We start from the raw sequence: 22,667 nt of genomic DNA on the forward strand, positions 1-22,667 counted from the left end.
AAGTAACATAACTGAAATCAAACTCATCAAAACTCCAAACTAATGTTGAGCCCTACGTACAAAGGGGTGTATTCTTTTTGTGGCTTTCTTTGCATTATTTCTTTAACTTAGCAAATCTGATTTTCCTGTTTTTAGAGAGTCTTCAATATCTGGCCAGTTGTAGCAGGTAAAGACAAGACCTCAAGTCCAACAGTAAGTGGACTTTGTGCTAAGAATTCAGTGAAAAAGTGAGTTTAAAATAACGTGGCAAACTGTACAAAACCTATAGTACATGTCACATCACTGCAGGCGCAAACTAATTAAAGACCTAACTGCAAGATGGTGGCAGCAGCGGTGACACAAACTCACACTGACAACAGCTGTGGTGAAAGTGAGAAAATGATGGCTGACGGGATCAGATGTTTGGTCACTCAGAGGTATAGAAATCTCAGAAAGCTGAGCCTTCAGACCATTCATTTTGAAGCAGTGAACATTAGAGGTTAGCACAAAGAGGGATACAAAGCTTACGGATCAGACAAAGGAGTAGAGATGGTCAATCCCATGGCAACAAACCGAATGTGATATTCAAGACCAATTGTAGGCAGTAGAAATGGGTGTGTCAAGAATTCAGCTAGTTTGACCAACAAACCTGCAAAGGCTAAAAGCAATGCTATTTTTTTTTCCAACAAACACATCTACTTCTCAGTCCAAACCTGATGATTGAAATTGCTTTGATAGAACACGTGGCCTTTTCAAGTCACTGTTAAGCCCAAACCTGTCAGGTAAAGAACTGGTCCAAAACGCTTAAAGGAAACCTCTGGAAAAGGTGAGGAGCATGGGTGTGAGAGAGAAGGAGATAACGTGTTCTCACATTAACCTAAAGAAAACTAAAGAAAATGGCAATATTAACAACACACACATAAGCTGTGTCCCACTACAGGCGCCACCTCCCTCAAAGCGTGTGGTTCACAAGGGATGGCACTGGAAGTTAGCGGGCTGAGACGAGATGAGACAGTCTACAGAGGATTCACCATAGCATCATTTTTAATTCTCACCCCAAGTTACTAAACTAATGGGTGTTTCTCGTCAGCTCCGAAGGTCAAAACTTACAGGAAGTTTCCCTTGAACAGCCCAGGGTGGCTCATAGCTCAGGCACAGCTCTGGCGTTTCATTTCTGAAAACTGGCAAACAGTGTAAGATATAACTGGCAAATCTATTTATATAATTTAATTAACTTTGACTACATAGCTACCACCAAGAAGAAACAGCTAAATTTAAGCCTGGCTTCCATTATTTACATCCTGCACCATTTACGTGATAAAAGTGGACTTTGAGGGATGTGGCCCCTGAGAAGGAACACAGCTGTACTGTAATCAAATGTGACCATTTCCTTATCCTAAACCCAACCCAACCCTGTCTCCTAAAAATTACATTCATACACAGCTCATTTTCAACAGCAAATACATTTTGAAGGAATCCTAATGTCATTAGATCACAATCTTTCTCAACATAATAGGGAAACATTTATATTGAAGTTAGAAAATCCTGAACATATCTGCGACATGAATACCAACAGTGTATTTTATTTGTGCTTGTGTTTACTTTATATTCAACCTGAACCATGATCTTTCTCTAACCTTAACCAAGCTACTTTAGCAGGATAAACCAGACAACACACAGGTCACAAGCTGCATTATCCACGTCAAAGTCCTGTGCAGCATACACCCATGTCCCTTCAAATCCTGTGCAGCACAAGAACATAGCACTTTGTGGACTGGAAAAAAAACATTTCCTGTGATCATAATCCATGAAGCAATTATGTCTTCCAAAACATATTAGGCAAAAGTATATAAACATAATTTGTAAGGAGACAGGGTTGGAATCCATTAACCCAGACAGCATGATAAATCTTTCTCCGGTGTCTTCTTCCGTTTCTCATAGTTTAGGCTACATGATTTCAGGACCAGAACCATATGGAGACAACATTTAAGAAAACAAAACAAAACAATAAAAAAAACATCTAAAGAGGAACCAAATGACAGCAACGTGTACAGAAATACAGTAACTTTGCAAAAACAGGCATGCTAATGTTCTAATGTCTAGCCCTGGAAATAACACATTAAAAAAGCTAAATAGGCAGTAACGTCTGCACATTATTTAAACACAGCAAAATATCAACAAAGGAAAAAAAAAAGACCCATAATCCATTACCACGATGTTGACCATACTGCATAAAGAATAGTATTATTGGTAATGTACCAGTCTTACATGTGTGTACATGATGAAGGCAGTAATCTGTGAAGTAAAGCTACAGTCCAACCATGGTTATCTAGAGGAAAATAGTTTCAATTTCTGTATTTAACAGTTTATGAATTTAATATTACATACAAGAAAGGGTGAACTACAAGCATGAATTTAGCTTTTTTTTTCTGTGAGAATTAAACAAATAGAAATTGACGTAAAAGGAACTAAGGCATGTGCATGAGGTCTTTACATTTTCCTGGTCAGAAGACACTGTAGAAAGAGACCCATGATTTCTTTTTCTTTTTTTTTTTTTAGCTTTTCTGTTGATTTTGTTGTTTTTTTTTCTTATGCATTGGGGTGGTGTGTGACATTGCTTTGAGGTTTCAGTGACTGTGACCCCCATCGATTAACCTTAAAAACCTACACCCTACCACCACCCCCCCCAACCCCAACCACCCTTTTCTTGCTGGTGCTCTTGGTCGAGGAAATTACGCTTTACTTTCGTTGCCGTTCATCTGGGGAGCCTCGTTGGGAACTGTCTTCACCTCGGCTGTGGCGTTCTTCACTTCTGTCTCTCCTTTAGTGTTACCATCCTTCACAGTCTTACCACTATGGGGACAAACACAGAGGCAAGAGAGAACCAAAAAGAGACAAAAAGAGAGGAGATTCTGTTAACAACAATTCACTAAGTCTCTCTCCCACAGCTAAACTGTCTGCTCTGAGCTGCCTTTTGTGTCATTTTTCAAAGAAAGATGGAAAAAAAAATCTGGGGAAAACATGCAAGATGCTTTGAGGGAATTTGTTTTCCCTCCTGGAACTGAATGCATTTCACACATAATGGGATCAAGCTCGCTATCCTAGCCAGACATCAAATAAGAGTACATGGATGTCACAGCTATTTTCAAGGAACAATGAATGCCGATGTGGAATGAGACAGGGCCAGTACAGTAGGCACAATGCATGAAGGAATGAAAGACTGAGGCATAACCTACAACACAAACTACAATGCACAAGAGGATTACACACCGTCTGGACTGAGCCAGGACACAATGGAAAAAGACTTTAAAGCCATACTTCACTTAAGTCTAACGTTTTCTGTTGTTAGCATATGTAACCCTGTTGGAAACATTTGTTGTTGTAATGCTGCTGGGGATTCCATTCGGAAAATGTGGTGCAATACGTTGCACTTCGCTGCTGTGTCACATACACTCATCTCTTCCTCTGTGTCAACTCTCAAAAAGCAATTTTAATCAATACATTCCTCAATCCTGCTGACACACATATTCGCTCTCTGTGGGCTTAGCTGAGTTAGGTCAGGGACTGTCCTATATACAGGATCCATAAATACATCCAGGCCTGGCAGCCTTTAAAGTGAAACAGACTGCCTAAGAATGTTTTCAGACTACATCTGATCTGTGGAAACTTTGATCTTTGAGGGACGGCCACATGCTTTTTGAAAACAAATGGGTCCATCCCCTTGGGAGCATAAAAGTTGTCAGCAAATTTCATGTCACATTTGCATGTGTACAAAGTTGACACTTGTGCCTGATGGCGATGTTGGGCCGAAATAGAAAGGGCTCATCCTCTGGGGCACATGAACGCACCCGGAAAACTTAACGATATTCTGCAAATTTAGATTTTTCCAATGTACAGGTGGAAATTTGGGCCTGAAAAACCCAGGGGGTGATGTTGTTGGGATCTTTTGAATCGACAGTGGCGCAGACTTTTGTATTTATTCTGTTGTTAACCAACCAAAATCCGAATAGCTCTCATTTATTATACATGACCAGAAGTTAACTGCTCTCAGAAAATGTTGCAACTTCCTCAATTTAAATGCCTTAAACTTATCTGTTGTACAATACAGGCAACAATTCTGACAGCACATGATGAAGACACAAGCCCCCCTCAAATCCAGCTAATCAGACACCTTGATAACAGTTGACATGTCTATGCTATAGCTATGTCAAGGTTAATCTACACTTGATATGTCCTGGACAAGTTTAGTTAAAATGATTCCACAAAGCTGATGTTCCTCTTTGTACCGACCTTGTGCTGTTTTGTCAGACTCTAATCTGCCGGTGTGGGGGCTGACTTCACTGCGATTTTTGTCACAGGCAGTTTACCTTTAAATGTTCTCAACACATTTCACTCTCATTCTAAATTCAGTCTGAATCTATGAGATTAGGTTTACAAAGACAGCAGTATCACAGCATAATGGACTGGTTCAGTCAACAAGTGATAACACCCCACATTTACATAGGTCATACAGAGTCTGAGAGAATCCATATTCAACGCTCTCCTCTGCAACCTACTTGCTGAAGTGTCTGACCTTTAAATGGCAAAACTCTTTCATGCTGGACTATCTATAACTATGTACTCTCAAGTCAATGAGCACTACATCGCTATGGAAGTTCATTATAGTTTTAACCACTGTACTTTTACTTTCAACTTTTTATAGAACTATCCAGGCTACTGTTTCATTGAAACATATAAAAATGATCTTAGATCAATTCAGAGTTGCATGTGCTGTGTAGCAGCATCATGAAGCACATTTACATATGTGATATGTATGGGTCTGTAGTCTGCGGAAATGGTCTGCAAAGATAGTTCTACTCAAGAGAGGAAAACAGGCCTGGGGAGGAGTACGCCACTCAGAAATCCAATAAATCCACAAGAAGCATGACAAGACATTTCAGTGTTGGGATGCTGAAGAAGGATCACCGCATAGATCTGTGGGAGAGCTGTGCTTTAGTCCTGTCAAGGAGTTATGAAGAAAAATCCCTCCTCTGACAAGTTTGGTTATATCAAGGTGATGTTGAGCTGACAAGAGCCCTGCTTCCAACTAGCTCTCAACTCCCCATACTTCATCACTGACATCTTCTTCTGGCCATCAGAGTGAGAAAAGTATGAGATGAAGGAGAGAGAGAGAGGGAGAGGAGTGATTGTCAGTAAGCCTCTGTAATTCATCTTCTGCCATAGCTTTCTCATTATCCTCACAGGCTGTCAGGAATCAGAAACATCTGCAAACTCCTGGGGGCAAAACTCTAAATAATAACCCTTCATAGCGCCACTGAAATAAAACAGGAATTAAAACAGAAAACAGAGGTGTCTGAGAGAGTTTCTGAAATTGTTTTTTTTTTTTTTTGTCTTCAACATCTATCATCCTTTATCAAAATGAAAAGGACACAGAACAACAACTGCTGGAAGTCACTCTGTGACAAGTATTTAATTTACTTGAACACGATCATTCACCCCTGCACAACAGAGATGTACTGTATTCTTCAGAGTTCTCCACAAAACGCTACAGTATGTCTCTACTCCTTCACAGAGGGAACAAGAACTTCTCACTTCTGGTGTGCAGCTGGACTTTTTATTTCTTAACCTACAGATTTTGTTTACTTGTAGGGTAAAAAAAAAAACTGTCTGATCATCTGACTGCTTATTTTCCTTGCTGTGTTTAACTTTTTATTTTAGCGGCGTCTTTATGTTCCCTGATCTTAGCATTTAACTTTGAGTGCATCTTATTGGTACCAATGATGGCCATAAGTTTGCAAACAGGAGCCAGATTTCAATAAACTGGATTTATCCTTTAAAATGTTTCCAACATACTAATGTTGATGTGCAGGTACCGCTAATACTCATGTACATATTGCTGGATGAACTGGAATGTGAATCATTCAGCTGCATGTTTCCCATAATGATGCAGAAACCGGTTAATCACAGAGATGACTTGGGTGAAATATGAAGAAGCTGTATGGTAGCAAACGAACAGGCAGAGGATGGAGGTGGTGGTTGACTGACGGCAGGCATGCACTGGTGGCATCCCAGCAGATCATTTTTCTGTGCCATTTACCTGCATGGCCGGCACCCGGCATTCTTAAAGGAAAATTTCACCCTTAAATGTCCCTGCAATGATCATCGACCTGTAATGTCCAGTACATTACATGAAGCATTCAGAGATCAAGTGTCGCAAATAACTTTGTTTTGTGTCCCCCACTTTCACTTAATTAGCCTCATTTGTTTCTGCTCACAGTTTATATTTTCCAGAATGTCATCTTTAACCTCGTCAGTAAAAGGTGGAACACACCACTGGATGGCCACAGAGCTTTTGAAAACCGAGGCATGTCTACAATCACAGCTGTGCTCCCTTTTCAAACTGCAACTAGATTTCTGGCTGCATTCATTCAGGTATAATGAGGCTACTGTTGGCAGAGACACTGCTATCTCTGCCTCTGGATCTTTTCCTACAATATATATTTATTGAACAGTGGTGCCAAGCCCAAAGCCAAACATATTTTCAGTGGGTGATCAGGGAACATTGTCAAAATCTACTGAAAGGCAGCAGCGCTTTGAAGCACTGATGAAAGTTTAAGGGACTGACACATTTTGCTATCATTTTTAACCTAACTTTTGTTTGTTCACTTGAGGTCATTCACAATAAAATGAATATGAAAATGTTTTCATTTCAGACACATTACTGTTTGAGGCTTTTAGCCTCTGTTTTTGTGTTCAGGTATGCTTTTCAGTACTTGTATAAAATGAAAGCAAGGTCATTTAATTCATCTGTGTCTGTCATTTAGCTGCACATTTTGTCCTTTGACTGCTTGTTATGTTTGCTGCGTGTTACTACTTATGTTTATCAAACTTTATATTGCAAACAGAAAAATTACGAATTATGAAATTTAACTGAGCTTAGAAACAATGGTAACTGATCTGACATTAAAACCACAGCATTTGCATTTTAGGGTGAATTTTTACTTTACAAATGGCAGACTTATGGTCTATTTGGATGCTACCAGAATATAGGTGACAAGTAGAGGAATGTGGAAATTGAAGTGTTCATACTCATTTTGAGCTGGTGTGGTCGAGTCTGTGCACAGGGCATTGGGGGCATCCTTGGTCGGGCCGTCTACTTGTAACTCCTTATTCTGGGTGCTCTCAGGGGCTTTGACTGGGTCACACTGGCTCTGTGGGCCATCGGCATTAGCAGAGGGTGGGCTGACTGGCTCTGAGACAGGGGGTTCTGGGTTGGATGAGGTGGGAACTTTAGGTGTGTCACTCAGGTCGACCAGGGGCCCAACATCAGGCTGGGTGTTAGATTTAAGCGAACTGGACTGGGCAACAGGGCTGTTTTGGGGGGAGGACTTGGCAGGGGCCACTTTGGTTGGGCTGGAGGCGCTGGTGGTTAGCGTGGTGCTCTCGCTAGCAGGACTGCTGTGCGCCGTGCTAAAGCTCTCAGTAACTGAGTTAGTGGCAGTGGAGGGGAGCAAGTTTACCACCGTGGAGGTGGTGTCTGCGGCAGCAGGCCTGTTTGGTGAGGAGGAGCAGGACAAACAAGAGAGGAGAGGGAGGGATGGGGAGTGGACACAGGAGTGGAAACACAGAGCCACCGGAAAAGTGAGGGAAAGAAATAAAAAGGACGAGAGAAATAAAGGGGTAGAGGGAGGGTGCAGGTCAGGGCATAAACAAGGCAGAGTGAGTGCTACTATGCTGCAGTGAAAAAGTAAAATCTACACAATCAAAATGTTAGCAACAAAATATTTGTGGAGGGGTAAACAAAAAATAATACATCAATAAACTATAGAAGGAATGTAGGAGTTTCAGGATTAGGATGCTACTGTGCTTTTCACAATAAAGCAAGAACCAAGGAGAAGCAAAACTTAATCTTTAAATGGTCCGTACGAGGGATGACCTGAGCCAGGGATGCCACTTGAACCTTTTCCCAAAATACTGTTGAGTTTGACTGATGGGGCTGGGGCTTACTGAATGCTGACCTGGTATTAAGCTGTGACTAATTGTCTTGTATTGTACAGCATACTCAGTTCAGTGTGGTTTGACCTGGCGTACAGTGTGTTTATAGTAAAATAATCCAATAATTTGATTCATCTCCTTATCAAGATACTTTGCAGCTAGGCCTAAGTCTAAGTGGTGCTGTTCCTTAGCCTACTCACTCAGGTTCTGTCAAAGGCGTGGTCTCATTGGGCTCAGTGGGACCCCCTCCTTCTTGGTTTGGGATGTGTTCCTCCTCCGCTCTCACCTCAACAATTGGCTCCTTAGACTCATCTTTCCTGTTGTGAGATGGCAACAGACAGTTAGCAAGCTAACACGCTAACTTTTTTTTTTGCTGCTTTTAATTGGATCAAATGGGGACAGATCACAGCAGAGCGCAGAGACACGTTAGGTCAGACAGGCAGCTTGTGTTATCTCTCACACAGAAACACACAGTGACACAATTTACCTTTGTACCACCCAAACCATGTGACGGAAAATCTGTTTAAAAAAATATTCTGGTGATCAGTAGCGATGTAAAACAAATACGATTTGTAGTTAATGGGACATTGAAACATGAATACACACTGGTAAACTCGTTTAAGCTGTCAAACTCACTCTCTCATCCTCCCATTCCAACATCAGAACATCCCGCACCTGCATCCACCTACAGGCTCTGATTGTAGGTTTCCCCCGGGGGCTTGTCTGTTATCATCACACTGCTCTGATTGAGCTCGGCTTTAAAGCCTTTGCTTGCTGGGGGTGACATGTTTAGATCTAAGGTAAGATATCAGCTCTGTATATATCATGATTCCCTCTCAATAAATCTGTTTCATGTGAGCTGTTTGGGTGAAATATTTATTTGTTGTGCTGTGTTCTGAAGTTCATAGCCGGTGTGATGACAGACAGTTCAATATACTGCGCAGAACTTTTGATCAAACACAGGCTAGCATGCAATAACTGCATTTCGACACAATTAAATATTTACAAGGTTAATCTTAAATACAGTACATTGTATTTTACTGTTAACACTTGCTATGCACTTTAAATGTAATGCTCTATTGTCAATCAAAAGTCAAAAAAGTACGTTTTAACACTTGTGCAACTTCAGTAGTTGAATTTAAGTGATCAAAACGTGGTCTAAGCATCCCTGTACGGTACAGCTACAACCAGATAATTAGTCTCATCTGGAAAAGGCAGGAAGTCTAAATGAAAGCAGCTGCAGTTGAGCTGTAGCTTGACATAAATATTTCTGTATCACAGAAGTATCAAAATTATCTGAGCACTGGAAGTTGTGAAGGGAAACTTGATTAATAAATAACCTTTTACTTGCTTCCATTTTGAGAAAGATGCTTGTTTGCCCCAAATGCACAGTGAAAAACAGAAGATCAGTAGCAACTGTTCCAGGATGTGTTTAGCCTAGTAAGTTAAGGGACAATGATGTTCACTTACGTGAATGCTGCCTTGCCCTCCTCAATGTCCTTGCTCTTGGCACCAGGGCCGGCCTTCCCGCAGAAGTTAACAGCAATGCACATGAGGAGTCCACACTTGTTGAGGAAGTAGCAGGTGACGTCCACGCCCACCAGCAGCAGGAAGAAGACAACAATGAGGATGCCTACGATGGCTCCAGTGCCGAGGCCTGAGACACCGTCCATGGAGTCTGAAGGGCAAGGACAGGGAAAGGGGATACGCAAGCAAAACAGGCAGGAAAGAGAGGGGGAGAAGAGGAGTTAGGAGAGAGAAAAGGGTTTAACATGAAGGAAAGGGGATAGAAAGAAAGTTAGAAAGAGAGAGGGAGAGAGATGATGAGGAATGCAGTCAAGCTTTAAATAAAACGCTTCAGGTTTGCAGTTGTCAAGACTTCAAGTGTGTCGTCCTTTTTCCAAGAAAATCTGGACGTAGACCATGTCAGAGCCACAAGGAAATGAATATGCCGAAAGACAACAAAACTCTCATCTCCGCTTTCATTATGGTAACTTGATATTTAAAGTCATCATGGCCGACACACTTGAGCTGTTCAATTTCACACACAATCACTTAAAAACACACATCTAAATCAGTACGTGAAGACAAACTATAAAACATCTATGGTTCTATGCAAGTTTCTTAAACAAGAGGTGGGTGATGGTATACGTCATACAAATCAGATAATATATTACATTTTGGTACTTTAAATCTCTGTTGCTAACCCTTTTGTTTGTCACAGGGCTCACGTGGCCCTTCCCCAGCAGGCTTGTGACAAGTTCTGAAACATTCATGACTTGACTATTAACATTTCTCATATGAAAAATATGGCTATGAATGTCTGTACCAAATTACATGGCAATCCATCCAGAAGTTGTTGCAGTAGGGGAAAAGCCAGGGGATCACCAAAGTCATTAGTCAAAGTCATTGTCTCCTGGAAATTATGGTTATAAACCAGTTGTGTTTTCAGGAAACATAATTGCTGCCAGGATTGTGTTCAATGGGAGAAAAGTGCCATATTATTGTACTCCATGGGATTTGTGGCTGGGGTTGGCTGTTGCAAATTAGTAGACTATAAAAGTAATTTCTAGGAGACAGGGTGGTTAGGACACATTGTCTGCAAATATTGCCCCAAACCATATTGATATAGTCCACTGTTTAAAACTATTTCTTATGGCGCAGCTAAGATGACTGATGCAGTTTGGATATTAATTTTCATCAGTTTTTTTGAAAATGAAAAGTGATTCGATCCTTGCTGGATTATAGTGACCTCAAAAAAGTTGGAAACTCTAATCGAAAAAAAAAAAAAAAAATCACTGGAAGACTTTCACATGAAAAACTTGGGCAAGATTTCTCAACTTGCCCGGGGTTTTTCAGGTTCACTGGTCTAACATGGATAAACATGGAAGCATACAGTGTAAATAACACATATAATAATCCATAGATTAAACACCATTATCAACATTTGTATCAGAATTTTAAAAAAAATGCTATTGATGTATTTTTTAAATATCAAGCCACATGGTCAATTTTAACAAACTCGATTATTGGGAAATGTTGCTTTACGTTAAGAGAGAAGGTCTTGCAAACATTCATGTTCTTACCCAAGATTTTCAGAGACAGATCACTGGAAATATACCACAGGAAAACAACAGTCATAACAGACGTTTTCTGTGAAGTTAATATAAGTCACGTGATTCATAATTCAGCCCTTTACTAAACAAATCTACCAAACTAACAGATTTTATGATTTTTCCTTAGTTCCCTTTCAATTTGTTTTTTTAGCTGCCTCCAAAAATCAAAGGTGAAACTGGGTTATGTGAGCAGCTGTTTATCTCAATATATGCAAGCAGTCATCACGTTTATAATTCTAATTTGAGGGCAAAGTGCAAATGCAGGTTATTTTCTCACAAAGATTATTTTACATAAAAAAATTCACATGCAGTTTATAGACAGGATGGAATGAAGAGGATTTGGAGGTCCAAGGTAGTTCAGGCTTTGCAGTTTTGTTTTTTTTTAATTTCACAAACGGCTTTCTTAGCTGCCATTGTTCAATCTAGCCTTTGATGAGATTTTTATAAAACCCAGACTAATAAATAGTAGCCAAATTTCCATCTTTGCATGCAACATGCGAGAGCATTTTAGCTGAAACAACAACAACAGCAAAAACAAAACAGAATCCATGAAATGTTTTGGTGACCTCAGTCAGGTTATCACAACTTTTAGAAATCGATCGAACTGTCTGAAAACATTTCAGCGTGGGGCCACATTTCCATTTCATGGGCACAAAACACAAGCTTACTTACCACAGTACTTCCAAGAGGAAAAACATTTGTACTGCAATGCTTACTGACTCACAATGCCTGACACGTGACCCTGACAAGTATATTTTGTCAGTGTCACTATACTGGCACCTGACAAAGTTCTTAATTTCCAAAGTACATTTTCTTTTCTTATTCAAGTCCTGTCCTGAAACAACCATTGCTATTTAAAGGGGAAGTCAAAACAAGTGTGATTGGTTGTATTGTGGCTATTTCTACCCAGCGTCAGAAGACATCTGCATGAAGCTAAATCTTTCTCAACTTACCCACAGTGTACAGCTGGGTGCTGCTGTCTTTGACAAGTGGAACGCAGCTCAAGTATCAAGTGGCAACTTTGATGTTGTTCCCGTGAAAGGGAATAAAGGGACAACATCAAGGTGGAGCCAGATGCAGGTTTGACTTTAAAATGTGCCTTCAAATCAATATAATGTTACACGTGTTTATGTACAGTCTAATATCACCACATCTCACCCTATTAAACCAACAATGTCAAATCATCACAAGCCACTGCCTGTTTGTATTAAACTTTTTTTTTCTGAAACTGTTTTTATAGAAGTATAATACTTAACAGAGCCCAACAATGCCAGATAGTCTTTTCAGAATCCATTGAGGCAGGAAGGGTCTTCACGCTTCACTTACATAGGTTAGTGAGACTATAAGGAGGTAAAGATGGTGGATATCACTTGCCAGTGTCTGTAAAGAATCAAGGGCTCCTCAAACTGTCTGAGGAGAACATGAGCACTTCACAGTCTGAGGACCATCTGCAGGTTTTTGTAAACTGATTATACCCACATACCTGAGGGAGGGAATGAGGGGCAGCGAACAGCTACTGATAAATATGTTCTGCAGTTTTTTCAGCACATTTTAAAAGATTATAAGTAATAATGAATGAAAAAACAAACAAAAAAAAACATTAGCATGTTCAGGAACAGCTACAAGTGACATACTTGCATTTCTCTGTCCATTTTGTGACTTAATGTTTAACCCTGGCTTTTTTTTTTTTTTTACATCCTGCTATTACTTTTTCATTGGTCCAGTTTATGTGACATATTTACCATTGACATGTAAAATTTCCAGACTTTACGAGATGACTGCCTGAATGCACCATTAAACACGTGACTGACATAAATTAGGGCAAATGATGGCCACAATTCTCTTGGCCTTTGAAGTGAATCCTGTAAACATTTGGCTTTTCATGGCACACAATTTGCACTCCTGTACTTGTTAAATCTTTAAAACCTTGCACGCAGCCACTGAGGCACAGGCTCTGTCACGACTGATAATGATTCTTTTTAAATTAGTTTTCACGCCCCTAAAACATGTTATGTTTGTGTTTACTGCACTTGAATGACAGATACATTTTCACGTGAAAGCACAGCCTATGGTCAACCTAGACATTTAATTTAAATTCACCACCTTCCTGTTACTGGCTGCACTGTAGTATGCAATCCTTAATTTTCTTTGATGGCTGTGATCAAAATAGCAGGAGTGTGCCAGCACTGTGTACTTATAGGTGACTAAGGTGTAGCAGACGACACTTGTTTTTCCTCTGCCTATTGCTTCATTTGCATTTTAACAGGTACAATAAATCATGTGGCATGTATTCAGTGGTGCTGGTGGTGGTGGTGGTGGTGCTGGTGGGGTCTCACTGAGTGCTCACTGAGAGAGAAAGCACAAATCTATGTGTCAGGATGGACTACACAAATATTTCTCTTTGCAGGCTTGTCAGGTACAGTACCGCGCCTGTTCCCCGGAAGACTGCTGATAACAGGCTGCATGTGATAAGCCTCAATTTCACTGAAAAACCACACGTTCCTGAGAAATCAATAACTGGTTACTGTCCAGCATAGGCAATCTGCCACATTTGTGTACCAGTACATTGATGAAAAACCCTTATAGAGGCACTTAATTTGCATATAATTATAGCACTGAAAGATGCATCCAAATAGTGGACACTGATTGGGATGCATAACTTAAACAGAATGCATATAGACCGTTATATTTAAACTCTCAAACTCCTGATCCACTGGTGGCTTTAACTTTACAATTTCATTGTTTAAAGACAGAAATATATTTAAATCCTCATAAAATCCAACATCTTTCTAAAATTACCAAATACAGTTTGTCAGGATTAATTTAAGGAAACTGGCTATGAAATGATGTGATGCATGGTACTGGCGCAGCCATAAATAACGTGGTAAAATCTAAATGAAAGTGTTCGTTAGACTGTAGAAGAAGAGAGTTAAAGGCATTTTGACACTCACCCTGGCAACACAGTGAGGCAATGCTTTTTTCACCAGAGGGACCACATACTGAAAAATCAAAAGAACATTCTCTTTGCACTGAAGTGCAGAGAGAATTAATCAGATCTCTTGGCTGCAGAGACCGAAGACCCCCAAGTGTCTGACACAACATATTGTACAGGAGCAAACAGTGTTCACCCATCGACAGTGGAGGAAACTTTACTACCCAGACAGAGAGGACAGATGGTTTGATTCCAGCTACAACAGAAGTGTAAAACAGGCCATATATGTCAAACATAAGCAACCCTCTCTGGGAACTGCAGCATCACCACACTAATGCTATAAAAACACTGCTCTGTGTTTCTGCAACATATCCAGCAGCCCTGCATAGCTGTCACCGGCATCATCACCACACTAAAAGACCCATTACCATTAGTTCCTCTAAACCAGTACCTGCTGGGCCCCAATTATACACTACACTAATTGTACAAACTATGAAACTGTATGTCTCAGAATACAAAATATAAAAGTACCTTATACTAAGAGTAATGATGGAATATATGCAGTGAGAGACATTAATTATTTTGGTTTTCCAAAATAATTCTCACTCCCACCTGCAAATTGTTTTAATCTTATGTAGCCATGAGTAGCTTCTCCATTTCCTTTCTGCTTTTCATTATGGTAAAGAAACTGTGCACATCAACAGCACACCCTTTTTCGTACATGCATACTGTCTTCTTTGAGCATACTTCATTTTGTCACTTTTCCAGTTTGAAAACACTACATACTCATAACCTGCTTAGAATAAGGATGTGTTATCCTCCATCTTTGATGGCTGTCACATGACTGCCAAATGACCTTTAAGGATTCTCAGGGACTACTGTGACATGAGCAGCCCTGACAGGTTTCAAAATCCAGGGACTTGCCAAGAGCAAGACACTGATGAAACCTCTTCAGCGGGGAAAACATCTTTGATAGTGCCACTAATAAATATATCACAATTTCAAATTGGTAATAAGAATTGTAAATAGACCAATATATGTTGATAGCATATCTTGCAATATAATATCAATCAAATCAACCCTCACTGTTTGATTCATTAATCTCATTACTCTTTTTCTTTGACCACATTTGGCTCGATATTATTCCTTAAGCAATTCCAATGTTTGTTTCCTCCATCAGAGCTCTGCCACAGTGTGGCACTGCACCACCATTAAAATACACGGACTTCGGATGCTGTTTTCTTTTTTGGCACAAGGAAGCAGAGTGATGCTGACAACTGACTCCCTCTCTGATTGATTAAGATCTTTGGAAATTCTTCATGCAGGAAGGAGTGTGTGTGGCTGGATGGGATTTCAAGCATTTAAATGAAGATTTCATTCACTACCGTGGCAACAGACATTACAAACTGATGTGTATACTGGCTTGAAAAATAAGAAGTGCCACCTCATTTTGATGAAGTAGAGAATGAAGGGTGAAGGGGAGAAGCATTAGGAAAAAATTTAACTGTATAACGAATTTAATATACAGTGACAATGCTGCTAAATTGTTTTATGCCTTAGCTGTGTACCAAGTTCTTCAGTGAGAATTAGAATATGAAATTTTCATCTGATTGCGAAAGAAAACAAAAAATCATGAAGTCCTCTGCAATAAATAAGTTGTGGGAAATGACAAAAAGGTAAAAGACATGAGAGACAGTGGAGGAACATTTCTAGATTACAGAATAAATGCAACCTGTGGTTTCATTTCCTATCCAGCTCTGCTGATTTGATCTTAACTTCTATCCATATATGCATCTCATTAATCACATGGAGCTGACAATCTGAGAAAATGTTTTAGGCTTGGCAAAGAGAGTGACTCTCAAATTCCTTAACAATAACAGCAGCTCTCCCTGCACTCTGTATGCAGCGGGCGACTGCAGCGTTTGCTTCAGGGAAGGAAAATATTCTGTTTATATGCAATGCAAGTAAGTCTGATGCACACATTTAGACAAAGATCGTGATTAGCAAAAATGAAAAACACTCAGGAACTGATCAGCACTACCATTACCCAGTAGGCTCTGATGAACAGCGGGGGGGGGGGGGGCAACAAGTGACAAAGAACACCTCAAGGGTGTCGAAAACTCTTATTATCCTTGTGACAGAACTTAGTGGAGATGAAACGGCGGTGTCAGAGATAATAAACTGAAGGAATGCAAGTCTCATTTTAGATCCCAGACCAGAAAATAAGAAAGGCCAGAAGGCCACGCTTTAGAGATGAAAACTGCTCAAAGGAAAGTATCAAAAGGAGAAAAAAAGGAGTATCTACAGCTATTTTTTTCCCTCTTTGCCAATATAATTCTTCATCTGTCTTCTCATTCCTGACTGGGTAAACAGGCCTTTACTACATGCAAGGGTTAGGGAAGGGAAGCCTCCAGGTGTATGAGGTCGAAGCAAGCAATCAAATGAGACCCTATGAGTTTGTTTTCCAAATAGAAATCCATGAGAACATCTTTGATAAACAACTGACAACAAAAAAAAAGTCTTCTTTTAGTGAAATACTGAACGATATCCAGTTTTCTGTATTTCAACACCAAGTTGAAATAAAGAAAAGAGCAGGTAGCAAAAATGAACGAAGAGTAGCCGAAAAGCCCATTTCAGGTTTGGTCCTTGGCCTTTAAAGAAAGAAGATCCTAAAATATTTATCACCGGACAGCATAATGCAGGCTCCCCCGTGTTTTCATTATCAAGACAGAGAAACCAGTCACCATTCACATCTGTCTGATTACTGAAAATGTATCAATGCTTTATTAATTCTCTCACATTGAACTGTTGTTGATCATGGCTGTAGGTGATGTGAGCCTCTTCATTTATGCATTGCATTCCCTCACCTCTCACGACTCTGCAGCACTTTAAAGCACTGTAGAGGAGAGTGTGGAACAAATGTTTGAACAAATGGAAACTGTATAGAGGACTTTGAGTAACCCAGACGCTGATGGCCGGTTTTGAGATCTGTAGCTCTCGGTTACCAGTGTTAAATAAGAGCTTTTTAAAATTTTCTAAAGATGCTGTTTGACTTCCACAAAGACTGCCATTGATCAGATGCCTAAAACAACATGTGTTTACATTTCACAGACAAAAACCTCTTATCTGTCAGGAGCAAAGTTGGAACAGAGCCACAAAACTGCAAAGGGGGGGGGATCAACAAAGTATGTGATTTTGAATGTGACCTTTCCTTAAACTAAGCCAAATAATTATTCTTTTAACAATGATGATGAAGGGTTTCTAGCCTTAGTAAAGTTTTTTTTTACTAGGCTTTTTTAAAATACTCAAACCACAGCAATTTTAATCAAGTGATTTTTGTGCCTTGAACCAACCCAATTTTGGCCAAATTGGAGACGAATCACAAAATGCTAATAAGGATCTTTCTGAAATAGTGGTTTGTAAAGGTTTTGGAAGGCCCTGATAAACAATGTCATCCTGCCTGTAGGGGTGTCCAATCAGAAAACTAACATGGGTCACTTTGGAAGTCAATTACAAACAACATATTTTGTCCTTTAATTAGGAGATATACAAATTATATACACTGAAGACACAGATTTTCATGCTTAGATGCAAGCTTGTTTGCAGCCTAAAACTAAAATTTGCTCAGCAAGCCATCAGTGTCATGTTGGTGCTGCACATCTGATGTTTAGCTAGTTGCATACTAAAATGTTGTTTTCACTAACATTGAAAAGCTACAGGTTCCTTGAGATTTTAATAGAGCTCAAGAGTAGATGTCGTCGCTAACACGTTGTTGGTTGCTAACAAAGAGAACATTGTTGTATCTTTGCCACAGTAAGTTTTCTATATTGTAGTAGCCAAAAGTTGATGTTAATTTAAGATTATAGACCGAAAACTCCAATCCAAGCTTTGATTTTAGAAAAGGAACCATAAAAAAAAAAAAAAAAATCGAGTACAAGAAGTTCTGCTAGCTCAGAACTGAAAAGAGAATTTAGATTTTCACAAAGATTAGTCAAGTATAATTGCAAAGCCACTATACAATGTACACTGTTTACCATTTGTTCCTTTTTTCTTCAGAATGCATACTGTATCTTCTTCAGTTAGCCTATAGCCAGGCTTCTAATCTTTCAATATCTGGGTTTAACAGTCGTGTGTGGTGTGGTGTAATGCAACACTGAATGCAGAATACAGACATTTTGTTAAAGCTCCAGAGGAAAAAAAAACGGGGAGGGGGGGCTAAAATCAGTTTCACAATCCAGGCCATGAACAGTCAGTACAAGTCACCACTGTGTCACACATCTTAATATGTATAATAGCTAAAGCTTCAGAAAGCCATTACTTTCATGAAAGAAAAAGAAACACAATTTATTTCAACCCTACAATGGTTACATGGAAATACACTGATATGTACTTACAAAAATGTCTCAGAGAATAAAATAATTTCACATTATTGAAAATGAAATTTTTAGCGTTTAACAGCTGTTGCATTTATGTGTTTTTAGACATTTCTCTGCTTTCAGGTAAAAAGAGAACATGAACCGTCAAAATAATAGCTGATTTCTTGTTTTTTTTTCTTCGAAGATCAGTTTGAAAAGAGTATGTACACTGTCACAAAACATGATTCGTTTTCTGCACAACCTTCTGTCCTCTCCTCACAAGGTGGTTACATAACAATGTATATGAAAGTGAGCATAATATGTAATGCTAACAAGTAATAAAGTGTCTTGAAAAATGAATACCCCGACCATCAATGTTAAATTTCTCTGCAAATGTTATCTTTCCTCATTTTGTACAACAGGACTTTTCAAGCTTGTGTCCAAAAAACAGAAATTAGGCACAGCACTTGCACTCGTCACCTGGTTAACACATTCATAATGCTTGACTGGGGAGCTTCAAAGCAGCTGCATAGCACATTCATGAATACTGGATCATGCCTTGTGTCAGCTTTCATGCAGTTTTCATGCTTCTATGTCAATTGTGACATTACAGTGGAATGATGTGTCTATTTAATAGGCAATAAATTCCAAAATAAAAGTCTCTTTACAATTGCCATTTCCGGTTAGAACATTGTAGACACATAATGAAACAGTGTAAGGTAATTATTCTATCACCCCTCTTAAGATCAGATTAAGGCATTATGAATGTGCTAACTGTTTCTATAACAAAGCCGCAATACTTTGTTCACACTGGAGCAACCATGTCCAACTTGTAACACTGACAAAACCTTCTAAAAGTTTCCCTTTCTGTATCTGTTCATTTACAACATGAAAAAAAGATGAAAAAAAAATTAACAGAATCTAAATCTTCAAAATTTCAGAATGATGCAAGTACTGAGCACCCTGTAATAACATCATGAAACCAATGTCTTGACTCTTCATCTTTTTTTTTTTTTTTTTAATCTTGTGTGTGGCTGCACAAGGGTCAAAAGGCATAGAAAGCAAAGGGGTCTGGGCCCAAAGATTTCAAAGGCTCAGGCTATCCTCTTTCTCCTTGAACAAAATCAGTTTATGAGAGCCAGTGCACAGTCAGCATGGACAGCAGAAGAGCTGCCAGACTGTACGACACACATCGGCAACCGAGGGTAGCTGAGGTTATTGAGCAACAATACACAAATATCAATATCCGTACAGTTTTTTGAGTGATAATCATAGCAATACGGTGTGACAAGAGAAAAAAAATAGGAAAAAAAAAAAGAAAAAACATAATAAAGGCACAAACAGAGAAAGAAATTTGTGTGTATGACAATGTCATGGTCCATAGGTGCCCAAGAAGATCACACATGAAGACAGGAAGAGGACACGGAGAAAAGGGAAGCAGGAGAGAAAGAGGGAAAAGAGGGAGAGAGATTGAAAAATAGGTCAGAAATACAGAAATACAAGTCTGAAAGGTTATTAGAGACTGAACTGAGGAATAAAAAAGGAAGTCTAAGTTAGAGGATCAAAGTAAAAAGAAGTCACAACATGTTAGTAGCACGGCAAATGACACATGGTTCATGGCAGGCATGGGTGGAAGGTCACAGAAATGAAGGTAATGGGGAATGACAACAGAAAGGACGACATTTCAAACGCACTGCAGTCCAGCCGCTCTGTTCTAATGTTTAATATAAACAAGAGGAGTTTTTAATCAGTCATGGCGCAGATCAGTGGCAGAGTTTAGGATAAGATAGATGACAACCTGGATGCGAGAACACATCCACATGAGTCAAGCTATTATCTCTCGTTCATAATGGCCAGTGGTGTAACGGAAGGTAAATGCAAGTATATGCTTACTTGCCAGTGATGTGTAAAGCCAATCCAAAGGCCTCATTAATTCATCCATTAGGTCCTTTATGGAGAAATTATGGAGACAGCAGGGCCTTTAGCTTTTGTTATGTGTGTCGTCGGGAGCGGGAGCCAAACCCTGGTATATTGACTGACAAAAAAAATTATGATTCCAATTTCCAATCAGCAGCTCCCTTCTAAGCCTGTAGAGTAATGATGTTGGATTGGTTTGCTGCTGCAGCATCAGCCACTGACTTGCTTTACAAAAGCAGCAGCATCACATAGAAATGTATTTACTCAGATGAATTAATTTTGTAAAATTGTAACTTAGAATACTCATGTATTACTGACAAAATAACAGCATTATGTTCAGAAATTAGGTGCATTTCATGGTAGGATTTACTTTTTGCAACTTTGCAGACACATTCATTAGAAATGTTTCCTCATCATGCTTTTCATACAGTAATCCAAGCGGCATTATGTTTCTTTCAAAACATATTTGCTGTTGCAAGCCACCGGAATATAAATGACAGTTCTAGGAGGTTAGAAAAACAACTCATCAGCTAAAAGATACACACATTACATATACATTTAACAAAAGAGCACAGATCAAAAAGCCAAAGAAGAAGAGTTTTGTTAAACAAATACGGCAGCTCTTTTGTGCTTAATAAAAAGGAAACCATTATTTTGACAGACTTCTGTTATGTTCACACTGTTCTTCAGTCGTACAAGCACTAAGAATTGTACCACTGTAAGTACCTATACCCAGAGAGATGGTTGGTGTGAATGTACGCACACACGTAGAGAGGGGAAGGTGGGGCATTATTCACAGCAAAGCCACTTCTTTGGCTACAATTACACCACTGGTCATGGACGGGAGAATGGCCCATGCAAAACCACACATCCAAAACAGAAGCTGGTTATGAAGGTCAAGTCTATGACATGGATGACAGGATGATCTCATGTTATAAAAACTGCAGAAGTTAATAGCATTTTTTTTTTTTTTTGTAGTTTTACTCCGATGTCAACCTTAGCTGGGGAGATTTGGATGGATCAGTTGTCAACACCTGCCACTTTTGTGTTCCGTTTAGGCAAATTGCTAAAACCTGTGTTTATTCTGACCAACGCTTTAGGCAAGAGAATTATGATGTTTTATCTCTTTACAGCTGAGCAGAATTTTGCCTTCTGCGAGTCTGAGGCATGCAAATGCTGCCCAGCTGCACCCGCAGAGATTTGTTTTTGACACAACAGATTCAACAGATCCTTTTCCCAAAGAAGAGGTAACCTAACACTGATGTGTTTTCATAAGATACTTCAGTCTAAAATGCTACAGGATCACTTGGATCAATATGGTTTTGTGGCATTTTGTGTGTGTGACAGCTGTTTGAACATGTATTTGAAAAATGAAAAACAAACAAAAAAAAAATAAACAGCTTGAAACTCATCCTTGGATCAACACTGCATTCACAATTTGCGTCACAGTGCCAATTTAACGCATAGAGCCTGTATAAACCTACAAAAGAGCAGCTGTTTTAGGCTAACGTTACCGAAAACAGCTGTGAAACCCTCTGTAATTAAATGCAGATGTTGTAGCTAAAAATAAAACCTCAGCAATTTCCCATGTGCCTTAAAGAGAAGAAAAAAACAAACAAAACAAAACAGCAGCAACTTGGAATAAATACGGTACTAAAAAAAAACCAAAAACCCCTAAATGAAAGTATTTGCGAGAATTAAAGGGGGACTGACTTGGATGAAGCCCATGTCAACTTCTGCTTTAGTTGTATTATAAATGATCCAAACCTCCCACTGCTATATGGCTGTTGCCCAGCAAGCGCATGAAAAAGAAAATAACTGGTTTCTTTATGTGCCATGCACTGGCAGCCGTTGCCTTTTTAGGGTCTCCAGTAAAGAACAGACAAAATTAATCCAGTTGGAAGTGGCACCATGCAAATACTGTAAGGGCTGCATCCCCGCACTGTATATTCATGGACCCTGAAAAGTGAGACTCACTAAACCAGACAGTGGAAGAGGAAGATACAGTAGAGGCTGAGAGAAAGAATAAGAATAAAAGATAATGTGGAAAAAAAAAACAATGAATAAGTCAGTCAAGGAGTAGGAGGAGACAGACAGATGTAATATGAACAAAGAGAGAGTGAACGTAACAAAGAGACAATAAGTAAAACAGGGACAGGATAATAAAATGATAATAAAAAGTGAAATAAAAATGGACTTTATCAGAATTTTACTTTTTCATTGAAAGGATTTCATTTTTTGGTAAATTGTGACATATTATGCTTAAAAGGCCTGAAATTGTAATATTTTAATTAAATGTTCTAGGTTCTTGTTTGAAACCTTATAGCTTCTTCAAGATATCCTGAAACAAACAGTGATGGATAGTTGGCCTGA

General features: G+C 39.3%; 1 protein-coding gene across 1 annotated transcript in view; it reads right to left on the minus strand.

Moving 5' to 3' along the window:
• Window positions 1-2,480: 2,480 nt before the first annotated feature.
• The window catches only part of ncam1a (neural cell adhesion molecule 1a), a 220,396-nt gene continuing 200,209 nt past the window's right edge, over window positions 2,481-22,667 (minus strand). Inside the window, exons 20-23 of the mRNA XM_041051207.1 lie at window positions 9,445-9,652; window positions 8,175-8,291; window positions 7,069-7,530; window positions 2,481-2,832 (exon numbers count right to left, since the gene is read on the minus strand). Of these exons, the coding sequence (XP_040907141.1) occupies window positions 2,712-2,832; window positions 7,069-7,530; window positions 8,175-8,291; window positions 9,445-9,652 (908 nt within the window). The 3' untranslated portion in view covers window positions 2,481-2,711. The remainder of the gene's footprint in view (window positions 2,833-7,068; window positions 7,531-8,174; window positions 8,292-9,444; window positions 9,653-22,667) is intronic.

This window comes from Toxotes jaculatrix, chromosome 12 (genome assembly GCF_017976425.1).
Source record: "Toxotes jaculatrix isolate fToxJac2 chromosome 12, fToxJac2.pri, whole genome shotgun sequence".
NCBI classification, from domain to species: Eukaryota; Metazoa; Chordata; class Actinopteri; family Toxotidae; genus Toxotes; species Toxotes jaculatrix.